Raw genomic sequence first — 25,995 nt, forward strand, 5'->3', positions numbered from 1 at the left:
TCTGACGAGCACTCTGGGCTTTTGATTTCTCCGAATAGAACGTGACACTCCGCAAGTGCCTTTCTGAAGACCTTCCACACCACCTGGAGAGCAGACAGTTCTGAACCAGTGTCTTGACCCAAATGAATAACCAGATGCCTTCCCAGGCCCCACGAGCAGATTTTGAGAATTATATTAGTTAGCAGGCATGTTCTAGGCCTGGTTCAAAATGCTTTATGTTTTCTCCGTTAGTCCTCATAAGAGCCCTATGATGCAGGTGTTCTGATTTCCCCCATTTTGTCGATGAGGAAACAGGCAGAGAGGTTTAGAGACCTGCCCAAGGTTAATCAGATGCTGGCAGCAGAGTGAGAATTCTAGCCTGGCTGGCACCAGAGCCTGTGCTCTTAGCACCTGCACCACACTGCTCTCCAGGCATTATTTGTTGGTCCTCATCATAATCCTAGGAGGTAACTAAAAGGGTTTACCTGGGTTCTGCCTGGCTCTGGAGCGGTCACATCCCATTCCCTCTGCTCTGTTACGGGGGCCTGGTCAGCTCTGCTTGTGCTGACTGTGGTCCTGCTGCTGTCCTCATGGTGGCCTCCTTTGCGGTCCCAGTGCTCCCACACCTTTGCATAATATGTGAAGGGGTTTTTCTGACTCTTCTTAAAATAGTTTAACACACACACATGCACTCTCTCATGCCTTTCTCTTGAACTTAATTGCCCTGGGGCGGGACGGGGCCCTAGCATTCTTTGAGTGGTCCAGAGTTATTTGCCCATCGGCAGTGCTGGAGGAGGGTTCCGGGGGATGGAGTTACTTGGTTGGCTGATTGTTTTCTCCAATTCTAATTCCACTTCCCCAATTTTGAGAAGGCCTGCCTTTCTTCTTGTGCTGGCTTTCCCTCCTTTTTTTTTTGTTTTCCTTTTCCATGAAAGTAGCATGGCAATCTGTATTTTTATTTATTAACCTAACTTCTCTTGGAGAAAAAGGTTTTTGCATTACTATGGCCTGGGGTGGCTGATCCAGGTTGTTAGGGAGGAGTCCTTCTTAAGGAAGACAATACATAAATTACAATCATAAAATTAGGAACACGGCCTTGGCACTGGCCCATGTAATCAGGGACCCTGAAGTTTATCCTTCATTAACTTTAGGGTAAATCCACTTCTGGCTATGACATTGTGATTTTAACCTCTTTTGTTTTCTTTACTCCCTCTGATTTCCGGTGTCCTATTACTAGTGTACCTATTTGATTATTTATATGAACCTACATCTTTTATAAAGACGTTTATTGACGTCTTTATACAATGTAGTAATGGGTCAACCTGTCTCTATTTTTTCCTTCTTCCAGATGAGCTACCCTGGTTGATAGGAAGGAATATGGACCTCTTGTTGGGTTTCATTGATAATGCCTTGTCATATCCTCCCAGAGGGCCTTTGTAGGGAGGGTATAGTTGTTGTGTCACCTGGCTCCTCTACCTAGCATCTTACAAATACGTCGCCTCGATTATAAGCACAGCAGGTCAACATCACACCATGATCACTCTTGACTAAATGACTCAAAGATGCATCATCTCTACTTGTATACTAGACAAATCAACACTTCCTCCCATGTACTTAGCAGCCTTTGTGGGGATTTTTAAGAGTGACATTAATGATTTTACTGATAGAGTTCAGCAATTTGAATATTAAGCCGGAACTCTTAACTATAACATGTACAACAGGTAACATTATTTATATGTGCCTTATAGAGGATGATGAATGAATGAGTGAAAAAGTGAAATAGAAAACAAGGACAATCGAGGAACAGAAATAAAAAAACTCAGTAATAAGGAAGAAGGGAGATGAATCTCGCATGGTTCTTTCACTATCGGTAGTCAGGAGTCCATTTGGATACCTCCTTTTTCTTATCCACAAGAGGCTAACTCATTATTTTTTTTGCCTTGAGAAGGAATTAATTTAGATGCAAAAACAAAAAGTTTCTATTATCAAGGACAATCTTCTTTTATTAATAACTTCTACATCTTTTTCTGCCTGAATGAATACTATATAAAATCTTATTATATGCTGTTTTGCTACAATAATAGACTTCTTTAATAACCATTGTTTATGAAGACTTGTAAATGAAGGGGGAGCATTACAAAGGAAGAATTCCTACCTCAGTGATACAGAGTTAGGAAGTCATCTTATACATTCTTTTGCCTTCAAATCCAGGGTGAGGAAGTCCTTCCTTCCTCAAAATAGCTGTGCTAATTTGAAAAGTTATAGTTTAGACTGTGAGCTTTAGCAGACCCCAATACCTTTTCACAAATGAAATGGTGATGGTCTTGGAACTATCTTCAGGAGACATATTGTGTGTAGCTTGAGGTATTGGTTGATCAGAAATTGGGAGGATGAGTGTACAGAAAGATTTGTTTTTTAAAACACATAGTCTTTATTAAATGAGAAAACATGGTTTAAAATTTAGTAATTAGCTACTAAGGAACCCAGTAATTTGAAGAAATATATATAGCTATAAACCATTGTCTTGATGTTGGTTATTTGATTTTTTTTCTTTTGCCATTTTTTCCACAAACAGGGAAAGCACAGGCTGTCTCTTTTACCTTCCAAGAAATTCTGAAAGACCTCTCCACACTTATCCAGCTAGCCAGTACATTTTTTTAAAAATTTGAGTTATATCAAGGGCTAAATTGAAACACTCTTCAAGTGTTTGACAAAAACTTGGTCAGGATTCTTGGAACCATGGGCAAAATGCTACTCCATGCAAGACAGGAAATAAGATTTAATGTGGGTTGGTTCTTCTCCATCTCGGGTGAAAATCAAGATTATGTTAAATGATTGTTAATGGTTAAAGGTAGGCCATATTCTAGTCTCCATCCACTTCCTGAGAGCCCACAGGGGCAAATGGTTAAGCCTTGGAGGTGAGGAGGAGAATTGTTTGAAGAAAAAGAGCAATGGTCTGTAAGCTGCAGTGGAAAGGAGAAGAAATCTGGCCTCCTTTTGCCCCCAGGATCCATGGTGCTTGGGAAAATGCACCCTCCAATGTAGGTAGCCCAAAGGGAAGTGGTATTTTCACTGTGAACCAGCCTTCAGCCAACATACCAAACGATGGAAGGATATTTTATGAAGAGACTGGAGATGTCAGGGTTGTTTGTTTACGAATGGTTTTCAGAGAACAGAGTGAGGAGAGGCAGAGGGCATTTAAGAATGTAGGTAACCATGGCAGTGGCCCAAGATGACTGGGAAGGGTGATTTGGAAGAATTAATAGGCCTAGGACCTCAAAATGAATCTTCATACTCGGTCTCAAAAACCAAAACAAAGTGGCCCAAAACACCAAGCAATGGTTTCTGCCAATAAAACTTGGTTATAATAGTGCAGAATATCTCCACAGATTTACAACAGGCAGTGTCTGCATTACAATTGATTATTACTAGCACTTTCTTGTTTCTGAAGTTTTGGAAATAGTAAATCAGCAGAGGAAAGGTATAGGCACCAGTCCAAAGGCTACCTCTATACAGTATCGAGATAACTCCTCTTTGATCAAAAGATGGAAGGCGTATGCCTGAAAATCTAAATGTTGGATTTGGAACTGGATTATTTTGAACACCAGAGCAAATCTGTTTGTAATTTAGTCCACTATAACCATCATATTGTTTCTGAGTACATTTTGTACTTCCACATTTTTGGAAGGTCTCTAGGATGAAAATTCCTAGAAAAAAATAAAATGAAAACATGACATACTTAAACATATAGAAGCATTTAATAAGACAGAAAAGCAAAAATTCCTTCACACTGCCACTCCCTTCCAAGTAAATAAAAAATGGCAGGTTGTAGCTGAAATGTACCCAGTGTCCCATTCCTGCCTAGAGAGTTCTTTGACTTTATCCTGTTGTGACTCTTTGCCCTTCAAAATGCCTTCTCATCAGTTCTCTAGAACCTTCAAATCGATAGAGGAAGCAATAAGCATATAAACAACAAGCAGAAGAGATTTAATACAGCATCTTGTAGAACTGTGAATATACTGCTAGGCACACTCAGCCAGACGTCATTTGTCCTTCAGGAATTGAAGCCTATTTGAGGCAATTGACCTTTAAATCAGATTGGGACAAGGTAGAAGGGCAACATTGCCCTATAACTCTAGCCTTGCCGAGGGGTTCGAGAGAAAGAAATACATTTTTGTAAGCATTGATTTTGATGTAAATAGATCTTCAATTCAGATGGGGATGTGTGGACATGTATCTCCTTGTAGGTTATGGAAATGAAACACTAGTGTCTACAAAGTCTGAAAGAGATAATCTCTGGCTAGTTCTCTACTATTGACATTCTAAAAACCAACTTAACCTTTTAGTTGATAAGCCTTTAAGAAGTATTAATGCAAGAAGCTTATTTGTTACAAAGGAAAATGAGTCTGGTGCCTGGACCATTTTGGAAGACTCTTGAATTGGTCAGAGTTTCTGGTTACGAGGTACAGAAAACCACCTCAAATTAGCTTGGGCAAAAAGGGGATGAAGAGTGAGGCTTCTAAGGGAAGAGTTAAACATTGGCTTAAAAGGTAAGGGGTGCACATAGGTGAGGCTCTTTTCTCCATTTCTCATCTCTGTCTCAGCCAGCAAGCTTCATTCTCTTCTTCTTCCTCCACACGGGAGGAGCATGTCATGTACATCTACCTGAGTTTCACTCATGGGGGCTTCTGCACCAGAGAGGGCTGATTGTCTTTTTCCAATTCTGGCTTGAAAAATACCCATGAAGAACTCTGATTGTCGTGACTTGGATCCAATGTCCAACCCTGGTCCAAACAACAGCGGCCTGTAGGATGGACCATGTAAGCAGAAGCAACACCTGAGGGGTGTCAGTAGAAGAGCCATACCGTAAGAGGGGGGAGTCTAGGGTAGAAGTGATTCTAAATGACTACTAGAACTATCGTTTCAACTTTATATTTTGACTTGTAACATTGTAATGGAATGATATTGTATTTTTAGAGAAGAAGCTCATGTCAATACGTAACTTCCCCACTTTTGGGTATTTGCAAAGATATTCATTTCAACTACCGTTAGCTTCATTTTGCACTTCCAGGCTAATGAGATTATTTCAAACTCTATATTGTTTCTTATAGTGGACAGCTGTGTAATTTTGCTAGTCTAACATCCAGCCCTTCTTCTTCAGGTGATAAGACCTAGCTTCTCCTTTGGGAAACCAATACCTCCTCTATTCTCAAAGCACGTGATTTCCATGAAGTTGATCCTATGAACTTGTCCGGTGACAAGCTAGAGATCCAGCTCTGGCCAGTTGGAATGCCACATATCCCTGGGGCTGGTTATGGTCCAAGAATGGACTGCCCTACTTTTTTAGGACTTTTCTGGGAACAGTTGAGAAACAGTCTGGAAATGCTTCTGAAGCAACTGGCCACAGATTGGGAAAGACCTGAATGGGAATAAAGACAGAAGAGAGGAGAAAGCAGAGTTGAGGGATGGAAATTCCTGATAATGGTTAAAAGGCCAGCTGTGTCCAAACTGAGCAGTCAGGTGAGACAGTAAAATTCTACCCCCTCCCTTCTTCCCCTCAGTTTTGGTTACAGCCTGTTTGATTTGGATTTCTGTACCTTGCAACAAATGTGAAAAATTGAATTATCTTTACGAGCAGGACTACAATTTCTAGTTAGCTCTCCTCCAGTTCCTTCTGAGCCAGATATCTATTGCTGAATAACAAATCACCACAAAACTTCACGTTGTGTGGCACTAGCAATCATTTCATTTCTCTCTTGTGGTCTGTGGGTCAGGAACGTGGGAAGGGCTTGGCTAGGTGGTTCTCACTTGGAGTCTCTATGCAGCTGCAATCAGTGGCTGGGGCTGCAATAAAGGAGAGAGGGTGGGGCTGAAGCAGCTGGGGGTTGGCAGGGGAGCTCTCTCTCTTCATGAAGTCTCGGTAGCTCTGTGTGGACAACTGGGGCTTCCTCACGGCATGGCACTCAGAGCACTCAGACTGTTTACGTGGCTTCAGTGTGTGTATTCCAGAGCACTGAGTGTAAGTTGAATCACCTTCTATGACCTAGCGTTGAAAGCCACATGGTGTCTTTCCGCCATGCTCTGGTCAACTGGTCAGTAAGCTTGGCCCAGAATCAAGGCTAGAGGATGTAGACCCCACCTCTCCATGGAGATGTGGCAGTGGATTCACCAACATGTTTTAATACCACCACATATTGTGAGCAATTCCCCAATTGTGAAAAGGTCCTCTGGTCAGAATGATGTACTTAAGTAGACTTGATTTCATGAAGCTATCCCTTTAGTTTATATTTTTGGGAGCTGAATTTTTTTTTTTTTCTGGTCATTAAGTCACTAGCAATTCTAGTCTGTACGTATAGAAAATTAAACCAAGATTTGTCATGATTTTTTAGACTTCGGAAATCCATTTTGCCCTTCTCATATTAGGCATTTCTATTCAATATGACTAGCATTGAAAAATGTTTAGATTAACATTCATTTTCTACTTCACAATTGCTTATACATTGATTTGGTGCTGAGCTATTGCCATTTAGTACTTGGTACCTTAGTCAATGTAGCTTCCAGAAGTGCTTGATTATCTCCTAGTGACCAATTTAAGGGGTTGGGAGTATCTTATCTGAGTACCCAATTAGCAGTTGGGGTATGAAACTAGCAACAGGGCTGTGGTCCTATCACTGTGCCTCTCCGCCTAGTGTAGACAGCCTTCTTCATACTATCTAGTACCATGGAGTGAACATCAGAATGGAATGCTTTTCAACTTTGTCCCCAGTGGAGGAAGTCTAATAGCTCTTGAACTATATATTTTTTTCTGTTTCAGAATGTAGCAAGTAATCCATTGGAATAAAACCAGCAGTTGAGTAACTCATGCAAAGGTAATTTAGAGCACAAATTAAATCTGTCAGAGTGGTATTAGATTTGCAAAAGCTCATAAATAACGAATGAAAGGTCACAGAGCTGTGAAAATGAGAATGTACTTCTTCATAAAGGGAGCTGCAGTCAGGGACGGAATCCTCAGTGCATATTCAAATAACAGCACATAAAATGGAAATGCAACATCTTTTCTAAATGTCTAGAACAGGCCAAAGGCACAGCGGAATCCAGGGAAAAGCATCAAAGTCCTAGAAAAGACCCTTTATATTATCTGAGCATCACATTTGTGAGGTTTAAGGATTAAAGCTCTATCGACTACTGAGGATCTGTATAGAAAAGATACAGCCCCCTCAGAAGAGCCCACGTTTCAGTTACAGACTAATTATGAATGCATGTCACTCATTTTTCATGTTTCAGTTCCTAGAAAATACTAATAGAGTGAGTGTTGCTTCATGATTTACTGCAGGAATATAAGCAGTTGGTGATATTCATAAACAGTCCTGCCCATCTGGTTTTACTCATGGAAAAGAGAGGTGGAAAATCTAGCCCTGGCTACTAGAAAGTAGACAAGCTCTTTTACTATGCATTGATGTAGACCTTTCTTTTTAGTGTTGTATTGGGTTTGACTTTTATAAGGGAACAAAAACTATAAAACATAATGTGTGGGCTTCACCAAAATTATACATTTTTGTGTGTCAATGGACACCATCAAAAAAGTGAAAAGTCAACACAGAGAATGGGAGAAAATATTTGCAAATCATGTATCTGAAAGGGGTCCAGAGTCCAGAATATAGAAAAGACTCCTACTACTCAACAATAAAAAAGACAATAGCCCAATTAAAAATGGGCAAAGGATTTGAATAGAGATTACTCCAGAGAAAATATACAAATGGCCTGTAAGCACATGAAAAGATGATTAACATCATTCGACACTTGGGAAATGCTAATTCAAACCACAATGACATACCACTTCACATTTACTATGGTGGCTATAATAATAAAAGAAAATAATGAAAATAAATATTGGTGAGGATATGGAGAAATTGGAACACAGCTATTTTGCTGGTGGGAATGTAAAACGGTACAGCTGCCATGGAAAACTGACCGTTCCTCAAAAAGTTAAACATAGAATCACCTACCTTAAGACCCAGCAATTGCACTCTGGCATATAGCCAAAAAAATTGAAAACATATGTCCATGCAGAAATATGTATGTGAGTGTTAATAGCAGCATATTTCACAATAATCTAAAAGTGGAAACCACTCAAATGTCCATCAACTATTAAATGGACATGTAAATGTGGTATATCCATACAAGGAGATATAATTCAGTCATAGAAAAGAATGAAGTGCTAATTCATGCTACAACATGGGTGAACCTTGAAAACATACTAAATGAAAGAAGCCAGACACAAAAGTCTGTATGTTGTATAATTCCATTGAAATGTTCCCATTAGGCAAATCCATAGAGACAGAAAGTAGATTACTGGTTGCCAGGGAGTGGAAAAGGAGCGAATTTGGAGCAACTGCTAAAGATGGCAAGGTTTCTTTTTGGGGTGATGGACGTGTTCTGGACTAGGTGATGGTTGCACAATCTTAGGAATATACCAAAAAATCTGAACTGTATTATTTTAAAATGGTGAGTTTTATGTTTTGTGAATTTTATCTCAACAAAAACTGTATGAAATAAAAATAGCCAACCCTGAAAAAAAGCAGTGTAGTGTTTACAAGGATTAATAACACATACAAGTTTAGGGGAGTGAGTTCTTTATGGAGTGAACCTTGATCAATGGGAAACAAGAGACAGGGAGGAACCAGGCAGATTAATTCTTCTTTTCTCCTTCCATGGACTAGATGCATGTCTTCCTTGCAATCCTGTCTCTTTGTGGTGTATTGTGAAGTTGTGAGCTGGATGGTAACCTCGGGTAAAGCATAGAACATTGCTTTATGTTATCTAGCTTCATATTCTCTCTCCCCCTCCCCTTCCTCTGTCCTTCCCTCTTTCCCTCCTTCCCTCTTTCTTTCCCTTCCTTCTTCCCTCCATTTATCCTCATTGTCCTGGGCTTTCTTGTCTTAAATGAAGTCTTAGCACCATTAGTCCTTGCCCCAGATTCTGCTGTAAAGAGCACCCGCAATAGGACACCAAGGGGCGGGAATGGTAAAAGAGGGAAAGAGAGGCCACGCTATCAAATGTTGATTCTATTATTGGAGAAGAGACACGGGCATTTTTGAGGTTATATTTAGTGGCTGTAGGTGAAAAGCTGACTTTAATTTATTCATGAAAAGTGAAATTATTCTGCCAAACTCATTATTTGAGAAGCACTATTTTTTTTAAAAAAAACTGTTTTCTTCTTTATAAAAATAATACATACTCATCAAAAATTTCTAAGCATGCAAATTGAGCAAAAAGAACATTATCTCAAATCCTATGTCATTTTGGTATGTATCCCTTCAGTCTTTTTTCTAATCATACGAAAACCCAGAAACACTTCTCTTTCCAAAGAAAAAATAATTTCCTGAGTAAATTGTATTGTGATAATAAAATTATAATTAATTGTAGAATTTAGAAATTCTCCATTAAACACATAACCACGTTCATGGTTAAAAAGTAGTTGAACCTCCCATATTTGTAAACTGTCACTAAACAAGCCAGGCCCAAAGAATTAAGCTTGCCCTTTCCTATAGTAAGTAGAGCTAATCTCTTTCAGTGAATGAAATGATTGCTTTCACTTAATCTGTGATCCTTCCCTATGAGCTGGGTGTGAGAGCATGCGCACTGCGCAGGGAGACAGGAGGCTTGGGTGATACCAGGTGATACCAGGTGATATGCTTGTGACCCGTGCTCTTGAGAGCATGTACTTTTATAAAGTACAATCTAACAAAAGAAGATATGAAAGGATCACAGGGCTGTAACACAGGCCCAGTGGGGGAGGTATAGGGAGAGTGTACAAGGGCAGCACCCGCCTGTTTGTTTCACTGATGAGGGATGGTGGGACATCACCTGTGTCTCCATGAGCCTCGGCGTATTAAAATGCTGGTGACAGGAGGGACTCTTCCACTCTCCTCCACTGGCCTTGTCCCTGCCTGGCTGGCCTTGGGGCAGATGTTAGGGTGGAAGAGATGTATGGATTGTGATTTGTCATACTTAGTAGTTTCGGGAATTGTTATGTTTTTCTGATTTAAGGAAAGTGAACTGTGTTTTGAATCACAGTTAATCGCACCATGTTTACTTTCAATATAGAAAACTAGATGGACTAATTTTGAAAAAAACAATGATAGTAAAAATGTTGGGAAATATTGCATGACATTTTCCTGTGTAACAGACACTGTTCTGAGTGCTTTACATATGTTACCTCATTTAATTCTCATAATAAACTTTTGAGGTTGGTAGTGATCTCCATTTTGCAGATGAGGAAACTGCAGAACAGAGTGGTTAAGTAACTGGCTCAAGGTTGCACAAGAATGTGGCGGAGTCAGGTTTCGAACCCAGGCGTCTAGCTCTTCACCTTTATATGGTACTCATGTGTAGTCAAACACGCTGTTAAATGAAGTCTCGTGGCTGGGTAGCCATGCTGCAGAGGCTGCAGTAAGGTTAATTCAGACGACATTAAGTAATGCATCTCTTAGTTCAAGTACTGTGCAGAGGGAGATTCTTAAATCAATAACCGGAAGGAATACTGTGGTTGAGAAATGCTGTAATAAAAACGTGGTACTTGCATTGTTTGATATATGTGAAGCACTAGTGTGGCCATTGAGTTTCACATTAGAAAGAGCTTGGCAACTAGTTGATATTTGATGTTAAATTATATCAAAATAAAACCAGATAGCTTTCCTCACTACCCCTCTCACACTGAGCCCTGCCACGGATTGTGAAGAAATGGGGGTGTTGCTGTGAAATGGGGTCTCCATGGGATGCTGTGCAGATTGGTTCCTCAGTTGCAGCCTCATCTGACCAGAATGGATGTACAATGAAGTACTGTTGCGTTCATTTAAAAGGAGATAATGTTTGTCTCTGCCACTTGGTGAGGAAAAGATATCCTTGCTATTTGTTTTCTCATCATATCATTCAACCAAGTGGCTAGCGTGGTGATTGGCACTCACATTTATTAAGTGAATGGGAAGCCCACTCCCTTCCTGAATGCAAATATGGGTGGGGAGCCAAATAGTAAAGAGAAGATGGGTAGTGAGCATGAAATTGGCAAGGCTGGCATCATCAAACTGCTACAGAGTGATAAGAGCTCTACTCTATTTCTAAAACTTTGTCTATTAAAAAAAAAATAACGAACACACCAATTCATCTGGAGTTAATTTTAGTGCATCGTGCATTGTTAGGCTTCAGTTCATCTTTTGCACAATTTTTAGTCAAGTTATAATTCTATTCATTTAAAATTTTCCTCTTCCATAATTTTGGAAAACTGCTTGTGTCATGGAAATAGTGGGGTCTATTTTCGAGCTCCTTAAGAGTGTTCCATTTTCTGTATTCATTTTTATACTTTTTATCATTGTTTTGATTAATATTACTCTACAGTATGTTTTAATATCTGATGACTCCATATCGATTTTGTTTTGTAATGCATATACTCTTGATCTGTTTGTTTTGACAAAATCATTTTAGAATTATTTTATCATGCTATTTAAAAAATCTCATTGAATATTGGTGCTAAAATTTGTAAACAAAATGTCCAAATTATGGTTTTTCAGCCAGTTAAAAGTAAAGTAATATATAACTTGACCCTTTGCATGGGCAATAGAATGATGATATTTGGAAAATAGTAGAATGTGAGGAACCGACTTTATCAGAAAGCAATAAGATGGCAAGTGAATAGTGCGTGTAAATTAAGATATATAAGTACATTCTAAGTAAGCTGGACAATTCAACCCTAGTAAAAGATTTTACTGCCCTCAATTTTGATTGAAAAGGACAGAGTCCCAGTAGAAGATAGAATGATGACTGCTTAGTGCTACAGTTGATGCCTTGATCTCATTTCATCAGTATGTGTTCATGCACCACAAAGCCGTCTTTGGGAGAACGGTATCACCTAGTGGGCTCAATGGCCAGACTGCCTGGGTTTGAATCAGCTCCTCTATTTATTTGCTGGACTTCAGTTTACTCAAAATAGGATGATAATAGTGCCTACCCACACAGTACCAGGCCAATAAATATTACTTACATTAAGGAAATTTTAAGCTAGAAAGGCACTTTTTGGTTTGGGAGAGGCCCATTTACCTACATTTCTTTTTTTCCCAAGTCTGAAAGTCTGCCCCATACAGGTTTGTATGGCAACATGACCCAGTAAGGCTGCATTTTCATACTTGGCCTTCACCATTATCAAGGAAATGCTTCTGAGCTTTTGTACCTGACTTATTTATTGTTGCATTCTGGCAGCCATCCCCTGGCCTCCTGGCAAAAATAGCTGGATTTCATTAAAATTCAATCTCTCTTGATACCATCTCTGCTAGATATTAGAGGGGACCGCTACCAATGGAATTTCAGCTACCTGATTCAGAATAGATTTCAGTTGGAATTTTCTAAGTGCTCTAAAATTACCGTTTATAAAGTTTCTCTGCGTGTCTACCCACTTCCTTATGCCCTTGGCTCCCTATTCCCCCAACATGGGAGCTCAGCCAAGTCTCCCGGGGCTTTCTCCAGTTGGACACTGAGATGAATCTTGCTTCATATTTCAGGTGCGAGTTCTCTCCCGTCATCCCGAGTCCCCACTGCCAGGCGCCCTGGATGAGTGACGCCTCGGTCTGCCATGGAACCTGGCCCTGCCCTGGCCTGGCTCCTGCTCCTGAGCCTGCTGGCTGATTGTCTGAAAGCTGCACAGTCTCGAGACTTCACAGTGAAAGACATTATCTACCTCCACCCTTCAAGTAAGACTCTGTTCTCTTCGCCGCAGAAATGTCCCTTTACTTCAAATAAGACATGAGTTGAAAAATGGCCAGGAGAAAGCAGATTTCAATGCAGAAGAAACCTCTGGTGATTTAATTGAGAGGAGGCATGTGCTCCCGAAGATGCTGTGTGTTTTACCCTCACCTTTTTATAGGTTTTTTTTTTTTAACTTTAAGGCAAATTCTTGGGTTTTCTCTGTTCCCTATGCCTTTGCTCTGATTCTGAACACCCTTCCCTTTGACTCACACCGGCTTCGGTCAGTTATCAAAGTGAATCACCGAGTCCCAGGAGGAAGGTGTCTGTAAAAGATCAGCCCTTTATAGGCAAGATAATAGCTGGTCTTCCTGTCTGTGCATCTAATTCTCAGGGTCAACATAATTATCTCCCACAACTTCCTGTTCCCTATCCCTCTGGTTACCTGTGTTTAAGAACTATCTAGGGAGTACATAACAATGCAGCCTCCCAGATCCCTTCTCTACAGTGTCTGATTGCATATCTGGGGCTGTACCCGGGAGTTTTGCTTTCAGCGAGAATTTCAGGTGCTTCTGCAGGCGATATTGTCAGGATCACACTTTGATCACACAGCACTTTTACTTCCTCTTTTGGTCTCTATCTATGGAATTATCTCATCTCATTTAGTTTTCTTTGGATCCTCTTCTGGATTGCCCCCGTGGTGGTGAGAGCTGGGTGTATTGTGTGTATTTTGACCTTTAGCATTTGCCTTGAGGTGCATTACTCTTTTGAAATAATTCTGTTCAACAACCACTTTTTGAGGGTCTGCTGTGTGTCAGCATTGTGATAGGTGTGAATGATAGAAGGGCAAATAAACCATAGCCCTTGCTTTGGGGGATCTTACACTCTACAAAGTGGAGGCAGCCCATGGACTCCTTCAATGCCACCTTGGCTAGACTGTTTAATCTCTGCATGGTCTGGTTTACATGAGAGGTGGTCCAAGGAATTCACAGGGGCTTGCAGTCCACCTGACCCTGGGTCGGCAACTAGCTCAGTGGCTTTGTAGCCTTCTGACTTGAAATAAATGCCCCGACTTTGAGATGTTTAATAAAAGACTGCATACAGAGCACTGAGCACAGAGCGTGAGCCACAGCAAATGTTCAATAAATGTTACGGAAATCTTGAGTGTTAATTTCCACATTTCTAAAGTAGATAAAATAACACATACCCTGTCGCATTATTTTGTGGACTAGAAATATTATCCATAGAATGCTGGGCACATACACGATAGGCAGTGGAGGCTTGTTGTTTATGATGTTGTAATTGGCTTAGGCAGTAAACTGAGGATGCTGAAAATACATTACTCTGATTTTTAAATTCCAAATATACTTTTGCCAGGCAGCAACTAGTTTCTTTAAACTTATTGCTACTGTGTGCTCTGAGCAGTGTAGTTCGGTGCCTACGGGTTGCTTGGTTGGGAAGCTTATCTGGCTGCTTGTTTTTGCATGGCTGTTTATTTTAGTAACATTCATGTAAAGAAAGTGCTTTGATACTTGCTCTGTTTCCTAGGATTGCATTTCATGCTTTTCTACAAGCAGCCATGCTTTTTTTTTTTTTAAGGCTTGATGAGTAAAAACCTAGATTTCAGTCTCTGTGGTTTGATTGCCAGGATTTTCAGTTTCTGGGCTATTCTTTGTCCTCTTCAGTGACAGACTCAGAAGTCACCAGGCTGCAAAACAGACTCACGCTGGCCTTTCTCTGAAGCTGTGATTGTACACACAGGGTGGGAAGGAAAATTGAGGGGAATGAATTTAAGGGAACAAGAGCAAAATGCACACACTGCTTCTGCCTCAGCGGTGTGGTTGGTCAGTGCCTGAGTTGAGTGGGCCCCTATTTGGAAAGTTGATTTCAGAATGGGATCTTTAAAGATGAGCTCTGCCAGGACAGAGAGACAATTACTTCTGCTCTCTAGAAGATGGTGGAAAAGTTCTGCTCACGTGACCTATGTTAATTAAGTAGAGCCATGGCTTGATTTGAAAGAGTTTGCTACATAGAAAGAATTGGGGAGGTTTTCTGATATGATTTTGAAATATGGAGGATAGAAAAAGTCGTTCCTACTCTAAATTGTACATTCACCAAATTAAACAATTCACCAAATTAAACAATTTGCTAAATTAAACAATTCGCCAGCAGGTCTGGGCTGAGCTCTGTTGTAGAGTCTCTGTACCTGGTCCTGGGGAATCCAAGTTCTCACTGGGTTGAAGTTACTGTCAATAGGTCCTACTTGGCTAGAATTTTGTTTACTCTGCCCACTTTATAGCAAGTGAACTTCCCATTTCTGTGCACTGTTTGAGAAGTTTGGGGTGTTTGCCGACTTGCTATTACACTTTGATTTTTAAATGGTCATGGCCCTCTGCCCTGAGCAGCACCCACTAGACCATGTTTAGATGGAGTGGTCTCTCTACAAATAAGCAAGTTTCTGTAAAATACAGACTATAAAGAATATAAGAGGGAAGTGTGGGATTATTTTGATCTTGAATTAATATAATCAGCTCACTTGGTAGATGGAGGCACCAACAGCTTTCTTGGGGTCAGCAAGTGAGCCAGATTCCATTAGTGTTAGATGCAGCTTGGAACCTGCTCAAGGAGAAATGCGGTGATGCTGGAGATGTGAGGAGTGTTCTCCATCAGACAAACAGAAACTCATTTCTCCTGAGCCTCTAACAACCCTCAGAGATGGTAACTGGGATGAGATTGGAACCCGGGCTGGGAAAGTACAGTCTCCCCTGGCTAATCTCCTTTGCTCTCTGGTTCCCTAATTTTTGAAGTTTCTAAGCCCTTAAATTTTTTTTTATGGCTTTCAAACTTGAGGCACTGTCCTCAATAACATTCTTTTCTGTAATTTTTCCCCTTTTTCATGTAAAAAATGATGAATTTCTTCGAGTCCATGATTAAAGTACCAAAGTCTAGTAAATCCTTTAAAAACAGGAGTTAGTGTTAAGAGAAATGGAGCTCCTTATTTGGTTGTTAGACATCATACAAGATAGCAGAATTTAACTTCCTACTGTGTTTCCCCCAAAATAAGATGGGGTCTTCTATTAAGATTTGCTCCAAAAGGCGCATTAGGGCTTATGTTCAGGGGATGTCATCCTGAAAAATCATGCTAGGGCTTATTTTCCAGTTGGGTCTTAGTTTCGGGGAAACATGGTAAGTGACTTCAACCTGTTCTTGGCCTCTGTTTCTTTCCTTATAATACAAATCTTTCCTGAGACTTCCAGTTTTTCTCTGGTTGTGTATTCCAAGTCTTGTCTTAATCATGTGGACGAAAGTGCTGTATCCCTGTAGGGGGCTAGCAAGAGCCAAGGGAGTTTTTTCATAATTCTATGCTAATAAGTCTTAACGAGTAAGAAGACTTTCTAGAAAGGTACCCGGAAATGCATTTCTATCAGAAATATGTTCATGGTATTAAAATAATACTGACAATATTTTGTTACCAAGTGGACTGAGAAGGAAGATTAGTTTATTAGATTTATAGAAATCTTACATTTGTATCCAGTTTCCAAAATCAATGGAAATTAATTTGGCAAGAATGAAAAAAAATGTTTGGCTACATTACACATCAGCATACATTTCAAAACAAGATTCTCTTCTCACCATGGTTTTGGTAACTGAAGGCCTTTGTCCAGGCAAAAGTTCCAAGAGATGGAAACAAAGAGGAAATCTTTTCCGATGCCTTGCGAAGGAATTATGGTCGATTGAACTATGGCTGACCATGAGAGTTAATGGACAGATTGTGTTACAGGAAGTAACTGGGCACTTTGGCGTTTTTTTTTCTTTACAATCACCTTCTCTTGAGGGACCAAGGACTTATGCCCTGAAATACAGAGTACTAAGCTTATTAACTCTGTGATCAAGAGCCAAATTAGATTCATTCACAGCTGGGGCCACAACAATTTGAAACTCTACTTGCTCTGTAATGCTTTGAAGTAACAAGGAAAAAAATAGAACATCTCTTAGGAACCTCTTTCCAGTCCTTTTTAAAAAAAAAAACTTATCAGATGTAGTATCAATTAGCAAGTTACTGGAGATGCTCGACTGTAGACTGTATTTTGGGCTAGATATTTCCAGAGGGAAGAATTTAACCATTAGTTGGTATTGTGCTATAATTATGAACTTAAAGCTGAGTCTGTCCGTAGAGATTTGTCAGTGGAAAGGGTTTACTTATTCACTGATCAGTTCTGTCTACCAAGATGTAAGTATAAGTTTCTATCAGCAAATATTAGAACGTCATTGTTGAGAATGCATGCAGATATGAAGTAGATTTAAAAATACAACTCACTGAAAATGAGATCATTTGGTTAATTGTTCGTGATACATCCTAATAAACGCATTGAAAGGTAAAAATGGCTTACAACAAAGCTTTATTTGGCTACTATAGTGTGTTCTTATTCCTGTTTAAATTTTGATATAGTTTGAGTTAATTTCAGAGTCCAGTCCTGCTTGTGTAGGAGATGACAGTATTTAATTTAATGTGTCACTATTCTTGCAAAAAATAATTTGGAAGAGTCTATTAAATAATCCAAATTTAGGAACACTGCAACTTATTAGTGCTAGGTTCTCAATAAGTTTATTCTTGGAACAGCTGGATTGTCAATCTTTATTCTTAATTTATCTCTTTGATGGGAAAGTTTCCAGAAATAACTAATCCAACATGCCAGCTAAAACTCTTACTGGCTGCACTGACAGACAGATAAAATTGGATACTCTGGTGAATTAATCATACAAGCTGAAGTGGTATGGCTAGTTTGCAGCCATAAACCTTGGTGTATAGGATCATTTTGGGGGGAAATGCTGTTCTTTGACAAATAGAATACAACTTTTTAAAAAAACTCCTGCTCTGTTAATTCTACATCAAAATTTACAAACTATTTTAAAGTTCTATCTTTTAAACTTATTTATATATTAAATACTTTGAAGTTGATAGTGAAACTATTTTTTTAATGTATCCAATCAGGAAAATTTCGTAAAATATTTTAATATTTTTTTCATAAGAGTATTTATAAAAATAAGCTAATTAAAATGTCCACAAGAATATTTGAATGGCTTTGGAGTATGAGAACCTGTTTGTTTTAAATTCTTCAGGCATGTACTTACCTAAACTAGACTCTTTCAACTTAAATGTAACCCACCTATCTAGGTCGTGGGATGTAGAGATATATAAAAAAAATTGTGTTTACTTTTACAAAATATAATATTTTATTGTAATTATATGTTAGGTAGAGCACGTTTCCCCATAGAGAAATTGCCTCATTGGGAATGAAGTGGTTGGATGGCTATGTCTAAGCTGCTTTCCATCCTCATTTTCTAAGACGACCCGTGCATACACTATCATTCTGTCTATGAATTTGAGTCACCAACTACTTGGAGGAACACAGAACTCTCACATGGGCCCATAAAAAGGTGCAGTTACCTGCATTTTTTAGACTGTTTACGACTTTTGATCCTGCTATGTTATTTGGTATTGTCAGAGTCAGCTCGTGAACTATTGCAAGCATGTCCAAGGATGGGAAGCTATTCTAGGCAAGGTGAAAATCAAAGTTATATCTGGCCCATAATTTTGGCCTTAAGCTGCTGCCTCCTCCTTCATTTATTTTTGATAACATACTTAATTGGTTCCATGTGGGTAAAGCAATTTACCCTGAGATGATTATTTCCGCCAGTGGGATATGCAGGTTCAGCCATCTGCGAGGGAGAACAGTTGGCTTCTACAGATGAAGTGTTTGAGTGTTTGCAGCTTTCAAAGAGGCCAGGTAATTTTACAAATTAAACACAGACACACACACACACTCACACAGTTCAGTTTATGAAAGGCAAAACTCTAAGCAGCAAAGCAGGCAAATGATTAGAACTAAGCAACAATTAAAAGCACGTCAGTGAAAAGGACAGAGATGACCTGGCCTGACATTCCTTGTGGGTCATTGTCCTAAAATGCCAGCAAGGCCCTGGCACTCTCTAGCGCCTGACTCTCATAGGACTCCTCCCTGCCTGAGCGTAAATGCAGGGCAGAGAATACAAATACCTGGAGGACAGTCTCCTCAGAAAGCCAACACAGGGGGTAAGAAGAAAGGGTAAAGGGGAGGGGCTTCCTGGAGTTACATATCTGTCAGACTGGGGCTGGGACTTATAGTGCATACATGTCCCCAGGGTCCTTGTCATGCTGCCCCATGGACATTGGACATGGGCCTGAGAGACCCCTTAGCAGGGTCACCTCTGCACAGGCAGCGTGTCTTTTAGCCATGAAGACTCTTCTCTTGGGTGATACTTAGCACCCCCAGGGATTCTTAACTATATCAGTTCCCACCAGATCAAAGTATTAGATTGAAGCAAAGAAATAGCCACATTTGGAGGTAAAAAATGGTCAAACAGCAGGAAAGTTTTTACGGTTGAACCTGATATTTATATTTACACATTGACCTGTCTAGTGTTGACACATAAATTGTTGGAAATCCAGAGTGTCTTTTTTAGTTGAAATTTTAATTGAGATGATTGTAGGTTCATAAGCAGTTGTAAGAAATAATATAGAGATTCCATGCACTCATAGACTTTACCCAGTTTCCCCCAGTGGGAATATTTTGAAAAATTGTAGATTAATATCACAACCAGGTTATTGATACTAATACAACAATCCACTGGTCTTATTCAGACTTCCTCTTTTACTTGTGTCCATTACTGTGCATGTGTGTGTATTTAGTTCTACATAACTTTATCACACGTAGGTTTGTGTATTTACATCCAAGTCAAAAACCTAAACAGTTTCGATAGCATGAGGATTCCCTTTGAAACTTGCCTCCTACCACTCCTATCCCTACCTTGGCAACCACTAATCTGTCCTCCATTTCTAAAATTTTATCATTTAAAAAAATTTTACATATAGTATATAACCTTTGGGGATTGACTTTTTTCATTCAGCATAGGTCCCTGGAAATTCATCCAAGTTGTTGAATGTAAAGTTCATTTTTATTGCTGAGTGGTGTTCCATAGTACGGATGTACCACAATTTTTTAACCTTCACCCATTGAAGGACATTTGGGTTGTTTGCAGTTTGGGTCTATTGTAAGTAAAATTGCTGAGAATATTTGTGTACAGATTTTTGTGTGAAAATACGTTTTTACTTCTCAGGGATAAATGTCCAAGAGTGCAATATGGTAGCTGCATATTTAGTTTTTAAAGAAACTGCCAGGCTGTTTCGAGAATCCTTTTTAAAGGGAGGACATGTCTAACTTCCCAATGCAAGATTCTGTACTCAGTCTACAAAACTAATCTTTTCTCTTTATCCTTTTTGTAGCCACACCATATCCTGGTGGATTTAAATGTTTCACCTGTGAAAAGGCAGCAGACAACTATGAGTGCAACCGATGGGCTCCAGACATCTACTGTCCTCGAGGTAAACTCTCAGGAGACAGGTTGGGGTTGCCAGAGCTGTGTATGAATGAACAGCTCTGAATAGGAAGTGAACCGCATGTATAGAAAGAGTCCTGCTTATAATCTCAATCAGTCCTCTTGTCTAAGGCTGTTAGTAGATTTCTTATACCACACCGATAACTTACCAGCAAATACTCTACGAGTCATAAGGATTGCCCTTGATCTATAGGATGGTCCCCTCTCTCATGAAGCATCCTTGGAGCGCCAGGAAAAGTGAGTGATACTTCTCCCCCCCAGGCGCAGCTGCATGCAGCACAGGAAGAAAACAACCAGCCTGCAACCCACTCTTTGAAGCATTAGTCATTGCATAGTAACTCCCTTTATGTAAAGTATGAATCGATGTTCATATGAAGATTCCATTTGTTAAATATCTTGCCAGAGGCTTCTATCCTGAGACTGCATGAAAGCTAGAATTCTAAATGTCATCATTGCACAAATAAAAATCCTGAGCCTTTTAAACTAAGTTCTCTTTGAAGGATGAGACGGATGTCTAATTGAAGCATGATGTTTTGACCCAAAGGCCCATTTCAAAATGAAGTAGATGCTTCATATTCATATTTCTTTTATCCTATTGAATTAAAAAGATGGCTATATTTGGCTACAGAGTCACTGTTAATTGGCTCTTTTATTTTTGGAAGAAAGTGGATTCATTTGATGGGGAGATGATGAGGATGGGGCATTTCATTGACAAATGTTTGAGCAAGTAGTTACATGGGCTTCACAGCTGATCAAATTCATTGTTAAAATGATTGAACACACCAACACCAAATTTATTATTTTCAACATAATGCAGGAGTTCTCCTTCTCAGGCCAATGAATGGCACTGTGTTTCTCACGGAGGATCAGACAGTCGGAAGCCTGGAAACTGTGATTTAGAGACAGATGTCGGCCACCTAGGCCAGTACTAGTATTTAATCCGTGAGTCTCCCACCTAGGCTGCCGAGCGGGAACTCCTGTGGGTCTTTTCAAAAATCACTGGATCCTGTGTCCTGCCTAAGCCAGTGGTTCTCACACTTCAGCATGATCATTTCCTCAAGGGCTTATTAACACACAGATTTATGCCCCCACCCCATCCTCCCTCTTTGCTAGTTTCTGATTCAGGAAGCCTGAGATGTTGCGTTTCTAAAGAGTTCCCACATAATGCAGATGGTGCTGGTCTGGAGACCGTGGGGTAAGAGCCACAGCTCTACACAAACGGAGCCAGCAGCTCTGAGATGCAGGCTCTGCCTAGTGGGTTTATCTATCCCAGGTAATTCTAATGAACAGTCACGGGGCGACAACCACTGGGAACTCCTCTCCCCGCTAATAGAAAGCGAAATGTCGTGTTGTCCTGTCTAGATTCCTCTTGGTTACTTTGAGGTAGAGATGCTAATGGGAAAGACCACAGGGAAGAGAAAAACGTGGAGACACTAAAGATTGGCTTAATCACAAGCGAGCTAGCCAGCCATCTGAGTAATTAAGACGAGTCCTGCCCGCATTGCCCTCTGCAGTCTGGGCTTGTTTCAGACGGGCCGCTGTTCTGTAACACCCCCACTGCAGGATGAACGTTTGGGTAGGTTGCTGAGGGACCTTATGAAACCACTGCTTCTCAAACTTGGCGGCACATTCAAACCACGGGGTAAAATTTTAGAAACACTGATGCCTGAGTCATTCTCAGAGATTCCTGTTGAAATCGTATGGGCTGTGGCTGAGCATAAGGGATTTTAAAAGCGCCCTGTGTGGTGCCAGGATGCAGTAACATTTGAGAACCACAGTAAACAGTGACTTTGGACAACAACAGGATGCTTTGCTGGGGTAGCCAATGACTAGTGGGCTGGTTCCTGCTGGGACGAAGTTGGCAGATTAACTTTTGATACAGTTGGTACTGATCAGCCCTACTGTACAGAAAATGTGGCAGTGGTTCTCTCAGCATTGCCCACGCAGAGACGATGAGAGGAAAAGGACAGATTGTGAATGCGGGCTCTCTCAGGCTTTAGGCCTTATTTCGTAGAGGCCCAGTCTGAGTCTGATGGGATACAAATATATCCTTATCACAAATCAGAAACAGGTGGCGGGTAGCACTCTGCTTGAATTCCTCTCAGAGAAAGAGGAAGTTCCATCTGGATCCTTTCTTTTGAGGTCAAAATCTATCCTCCCAAAGTACAGGAGCCTAAAAGTACTGCACGTCTTTACACAATTTCTCCTTTTCCCTTTTTTCCCCCTCCCACTTTTATCTTTTTGTCCTTAAATTTATAGGGATAAATGAAAAGTGATGCCCCGAGGTTCATGACACAGAGCTATACCATTCCAGACCCTTTGGGGGATTATGCAGCGAAAGATAGGAATCGGGTTTCTTCTTTCGAGGAGCCGGCAGTTTAGCTAGGGAGATAAGATCTGAACATATCAAATGTCAAAAAAAGAAAAAAATAGCAGGACAAAGGCAAGTGCCAAATGAAATACAGCCTTAAATGCAATGGGAACTTAAGGAAAGGATTGCTATTTGGGGGCTGAGGTGGCCAGTGACAGCATCCTGGGCTGCGTGGGTGGTGACAGCCTTATAAATAGGCAATGGATGTAGAAAACTGAGGAGGGCATGTCTTCTGGGAAATCACTCAGAGCAAATGCAGGGACACAGGATTCCCTCAGTGTGCTCAGTGGACAGGGAGAGACCTGCACTGGGTGTAGCAACTAGTTTCTGGCAGAGAATAGTAGGAACAAATAGTGGAGCCAGGTTATTTTTGTGTGGCCTTGAATATCAGGTAAGGAGTGGGAACCAAAGCCATGTTCAGCTTCCTTCTTGAGAAGAGATGAAGTCACACTCAGCTTCCTTCCTGACCAGCCCCATTGCTCATGAGCCATCTGTCCTTTCCTCTGGGTTTTCTTGAGATTTTTCTAACGATGAAAATGATGTCATTCTTATTAGGTTAAAATATAAAATGTATCTAACGACGGACGACCCCTAGATTTGTTTCTTCTGTCTACCATTAGTTTGTTTGAAGCAGCTATAGCACTACCAACCGATTTAGTAAGGGCGGCTCAGTCCTATTATGGAAAAACATCCCAGCTTCCTGTCACATTCCTGGTTTTCTGTTTGTTTATTTTGTGACGTGTTTAACTAAGTTTTAATTATTATATGATGGGACCATAACTTGTGGAAAGTGAAAAAAAAAAACGTTTTATGTTAGTATTTAATCTTATCTGTACGAGATAAACCCACATCCCAAATTGCTTCAGGGAAAGCCTGAATTTCAGGAATTTTCTAAAGCTAATCTCAGTCATGTGGATGTGCATGGAGACATATTGTATTTTAGCAGCTGAGGTAAGCTTGCTTACAGATGCAGCAGACTTGTTGTCAATCATCATTTGGTGAAATAAACATCAAGAAAGCCTTGCCTTAACTAGAATCACTCTGACAGGCCATGGTGACATCAGCCAGCCACCTCTCACTAACTCAGGTTTCCTGTCACTCTTCCTTTCGAAATGCGTGGTGTATAAGTACTTCCTCCATCATTGCTTTGTTGTTGTCTCTGGCACTTACAGATTCCTGGTACTGCACTGCCTCCCTACACATGAGAATTTAAGACGCCCTTCATAACCGATCGTATTGTTTCATTTGCTAGGCTTCCCTTTAGTCTTTGGTCCCTGAGCACTCCCTTGGCAAGAATCTTAATTTTGTTAACCGCTCGTTATAACCTGTGTAATTTTCTTGACTTTGTGAATCAGAATGGGAAAGGATCTTGAAATCATATCATACGAGGAGGGACCAGTTGAAAGAACTGGTAAAGGAGAACAAGAATTGAATGCTACGTGCTCAGATCCACGTGGTTTTGGGCCTGTGACTTTTTTTCTGTGCTATAGGACTAAAATCTCCTTGAGAGAGGGACCGTATAAGTGTTTATTAAGAGTTGCTGGAATTAAATGTCAAGTCAAAAACATCACAATTTTTAGAAAGACTTGTTCTGTGGAGTCTACTTAAGCTGCGAGGATTTAATGTTCCTTCTTAATTATGAAGTGCAGATGTCTCCCCTTAAGGCAAAATCTTCATTTGAAATTATTGCTGATATAAAATCAGACCAAGAGAAATCTTGAGATGGAGGGCCATGCATCGTTTGGTTCCAACTTCTATGCTGCTCGCTGTTTTTCTGTGAAAGCAAAGAACAACCTGGGCATGCCCCTCGCTGACTCTTTCTATATCAATTATCTGGAATAGGCAGGAATTATAAATGTGATCCCCAGCTTAACTGAAGACAAGCCCAAGGTTACACATTTTCAGGAAAGTCTTAAGACTGTTGACTGTTTTTTCAGACAGAGCCCAGGCTCAGACAAACAACCTTTTTGTTTTACTTTACCCAAGGGTGGATTTTTTTCTCTTTTAGGCATCCTTACATTTAGGATATAGCCCCTCCAGGTTTCTTCCATTCTACAGGATCTCTGTTCTAACTCTAACCCCCATTAGGACCCCAGGCCTTGCATCATCTTACAGTTTATTTGTTAACACCCCCCATCCCAGGGTAGAGAAATCAGCACCTTACCCAGTGTTGGTCCCTGGGTTTTCCGTGACTTTCTGGAGAGCTCCTTTGTACATTTACAGAAGCTACTGGTTGTAAGTTACTCCGCACTCTGGCTGCTATGGAATGAGATGGTGTTCAGATGATCTATCTTGTCATTTTGCTAAATGGAAGAATTCCTCCTTTTTTGAAGTTAAACTTTTTTTTATTAAAGTTTCACATAAATACTAGAAAGTGAATATATCATAAGTGCAACGCTCATTGATTTTTTACAAAATGAACATGCTGTGTGTCTTACCCATGTTAAGCAGAAGAACCCCAGAAGGCCGCTGGGGTCCCCTGGTTATACCTCACCTTCCAAAGGTAACACAATCTGTGACTTCTATCATCGAGCTCTGTATATATAGAATCACACAAAATGTACTCCTTTATTTCCCACGTTATATGTGGGAAATTCATCCCTGTTTCTGTGAGCGTTCTTTCTCACAAAGGTAAAGTAGATCATTATATGACTATACTACACTTCATCCACTCTACTGTTGATGGACATTGGGAGTGTTTTCAGTTTTTGAATGGGATGAGAATGCTTGCATGTCTTTTGGTACACGTATGTATGCATTTCTGATAGGTCTCTCCCAGGAAGTGGAATTCGGGGTATGCTTTGCCTTTATCAGTTATACTACCTAACCATTTTCTGGAGTGCTGTACCAATTACACTCTCGGCAGCAGTGCCTGAGAGTGCCAGCTGCTGTACAACTTTGCCAACATGCAGTATTGACAGAAACAGTAGAAGCTAGAAGTTAATGGAATGATATTTTAAAAGTGCTGAAAGTAAGTAGCTGCCCACCTAGAATTCTATCCTGAGACTGTCAGCCTCACTTCTCTGTCTTTCCCTTCTCTCCTGGCTGCCCTGCGAGCTCTGGATTCCTGTTTGGGCCTCCCAATTCCCTTGAGACTCACAAAGGCTTTGCTCAGCTTCTCTGCCCCTGAGCAGGGCTTTCTGCTTGGCTCCTCAGTCCCTACCTGTGCAAGTGCCTCAAGGGGAGAACAGGTGTAGAATGTCAGGCTCAACCTGATGTGTTGGGTTTCACTGGGACCTTGCTCTTCAAATCCTCTCTGCCTTGGTAGCTCTCCTGTGCTTTCCCACAGACTTTTTTTGTTGTTATTTTAATTTTATTCTACTGTTCTTTAGTTAAGAAGGTGCAAGCTAGTTGTCTCAGCTGACATTGTAATTCTCAGATGTAGTCCTTAATTAGAATTTTTCCAGCAATTTTTTAACCAAAAGTCGTATCAGACTTAACAAGATTATTGTTTGTACTCTGAGAGCATCTAACCT

General features: G+C 40.4%; 1 protein-coding gene across 3 annotated transcripts in view; it reads left to right on the forward strand.

Moving 5' to 3' along the window:
- LYPD6 (LY6/PLAUR domain containing 6) overlaps nt 1–25,995 on the forward strand; it is a 123,898-nt gene that overhangs the window by 85,919 nt on the left and 11,984 nt on the right. For all 3 annotated transcript variants that reach the window (XM_081051205.1, XM_081051207.1, XM_081051206.1), the window contains exons 2-3: nt 12,531–12,719; nt 20,036–20,134. In XM_081051205.1, the coding sequence (XP_080907331.1) occupies nt 12,602–12,719; nt 20,036–20,134 (217 nt within the window). In that variant the 5' untranslated portion in view covers nt 12,531–12,601. The remainder of the gene's footprint in view (nt 1–12,530; nt 12,720–20,035; nt 20,135–25,995) is intronic.

This window comes from Rhinolophus hipposideros (assembly GCF_964194185.1).
Source record: "Rhinolophus hipposideros genome assembly, chromosome: 6".
Taxonomy (NCBI): domain Eukaryota; kingdom Metazoa; phylum Chordata; class Mammalia; order Chiroptera; family Rhinolophidae; genus Rhinolophus; species Rhinolophus hipposideros.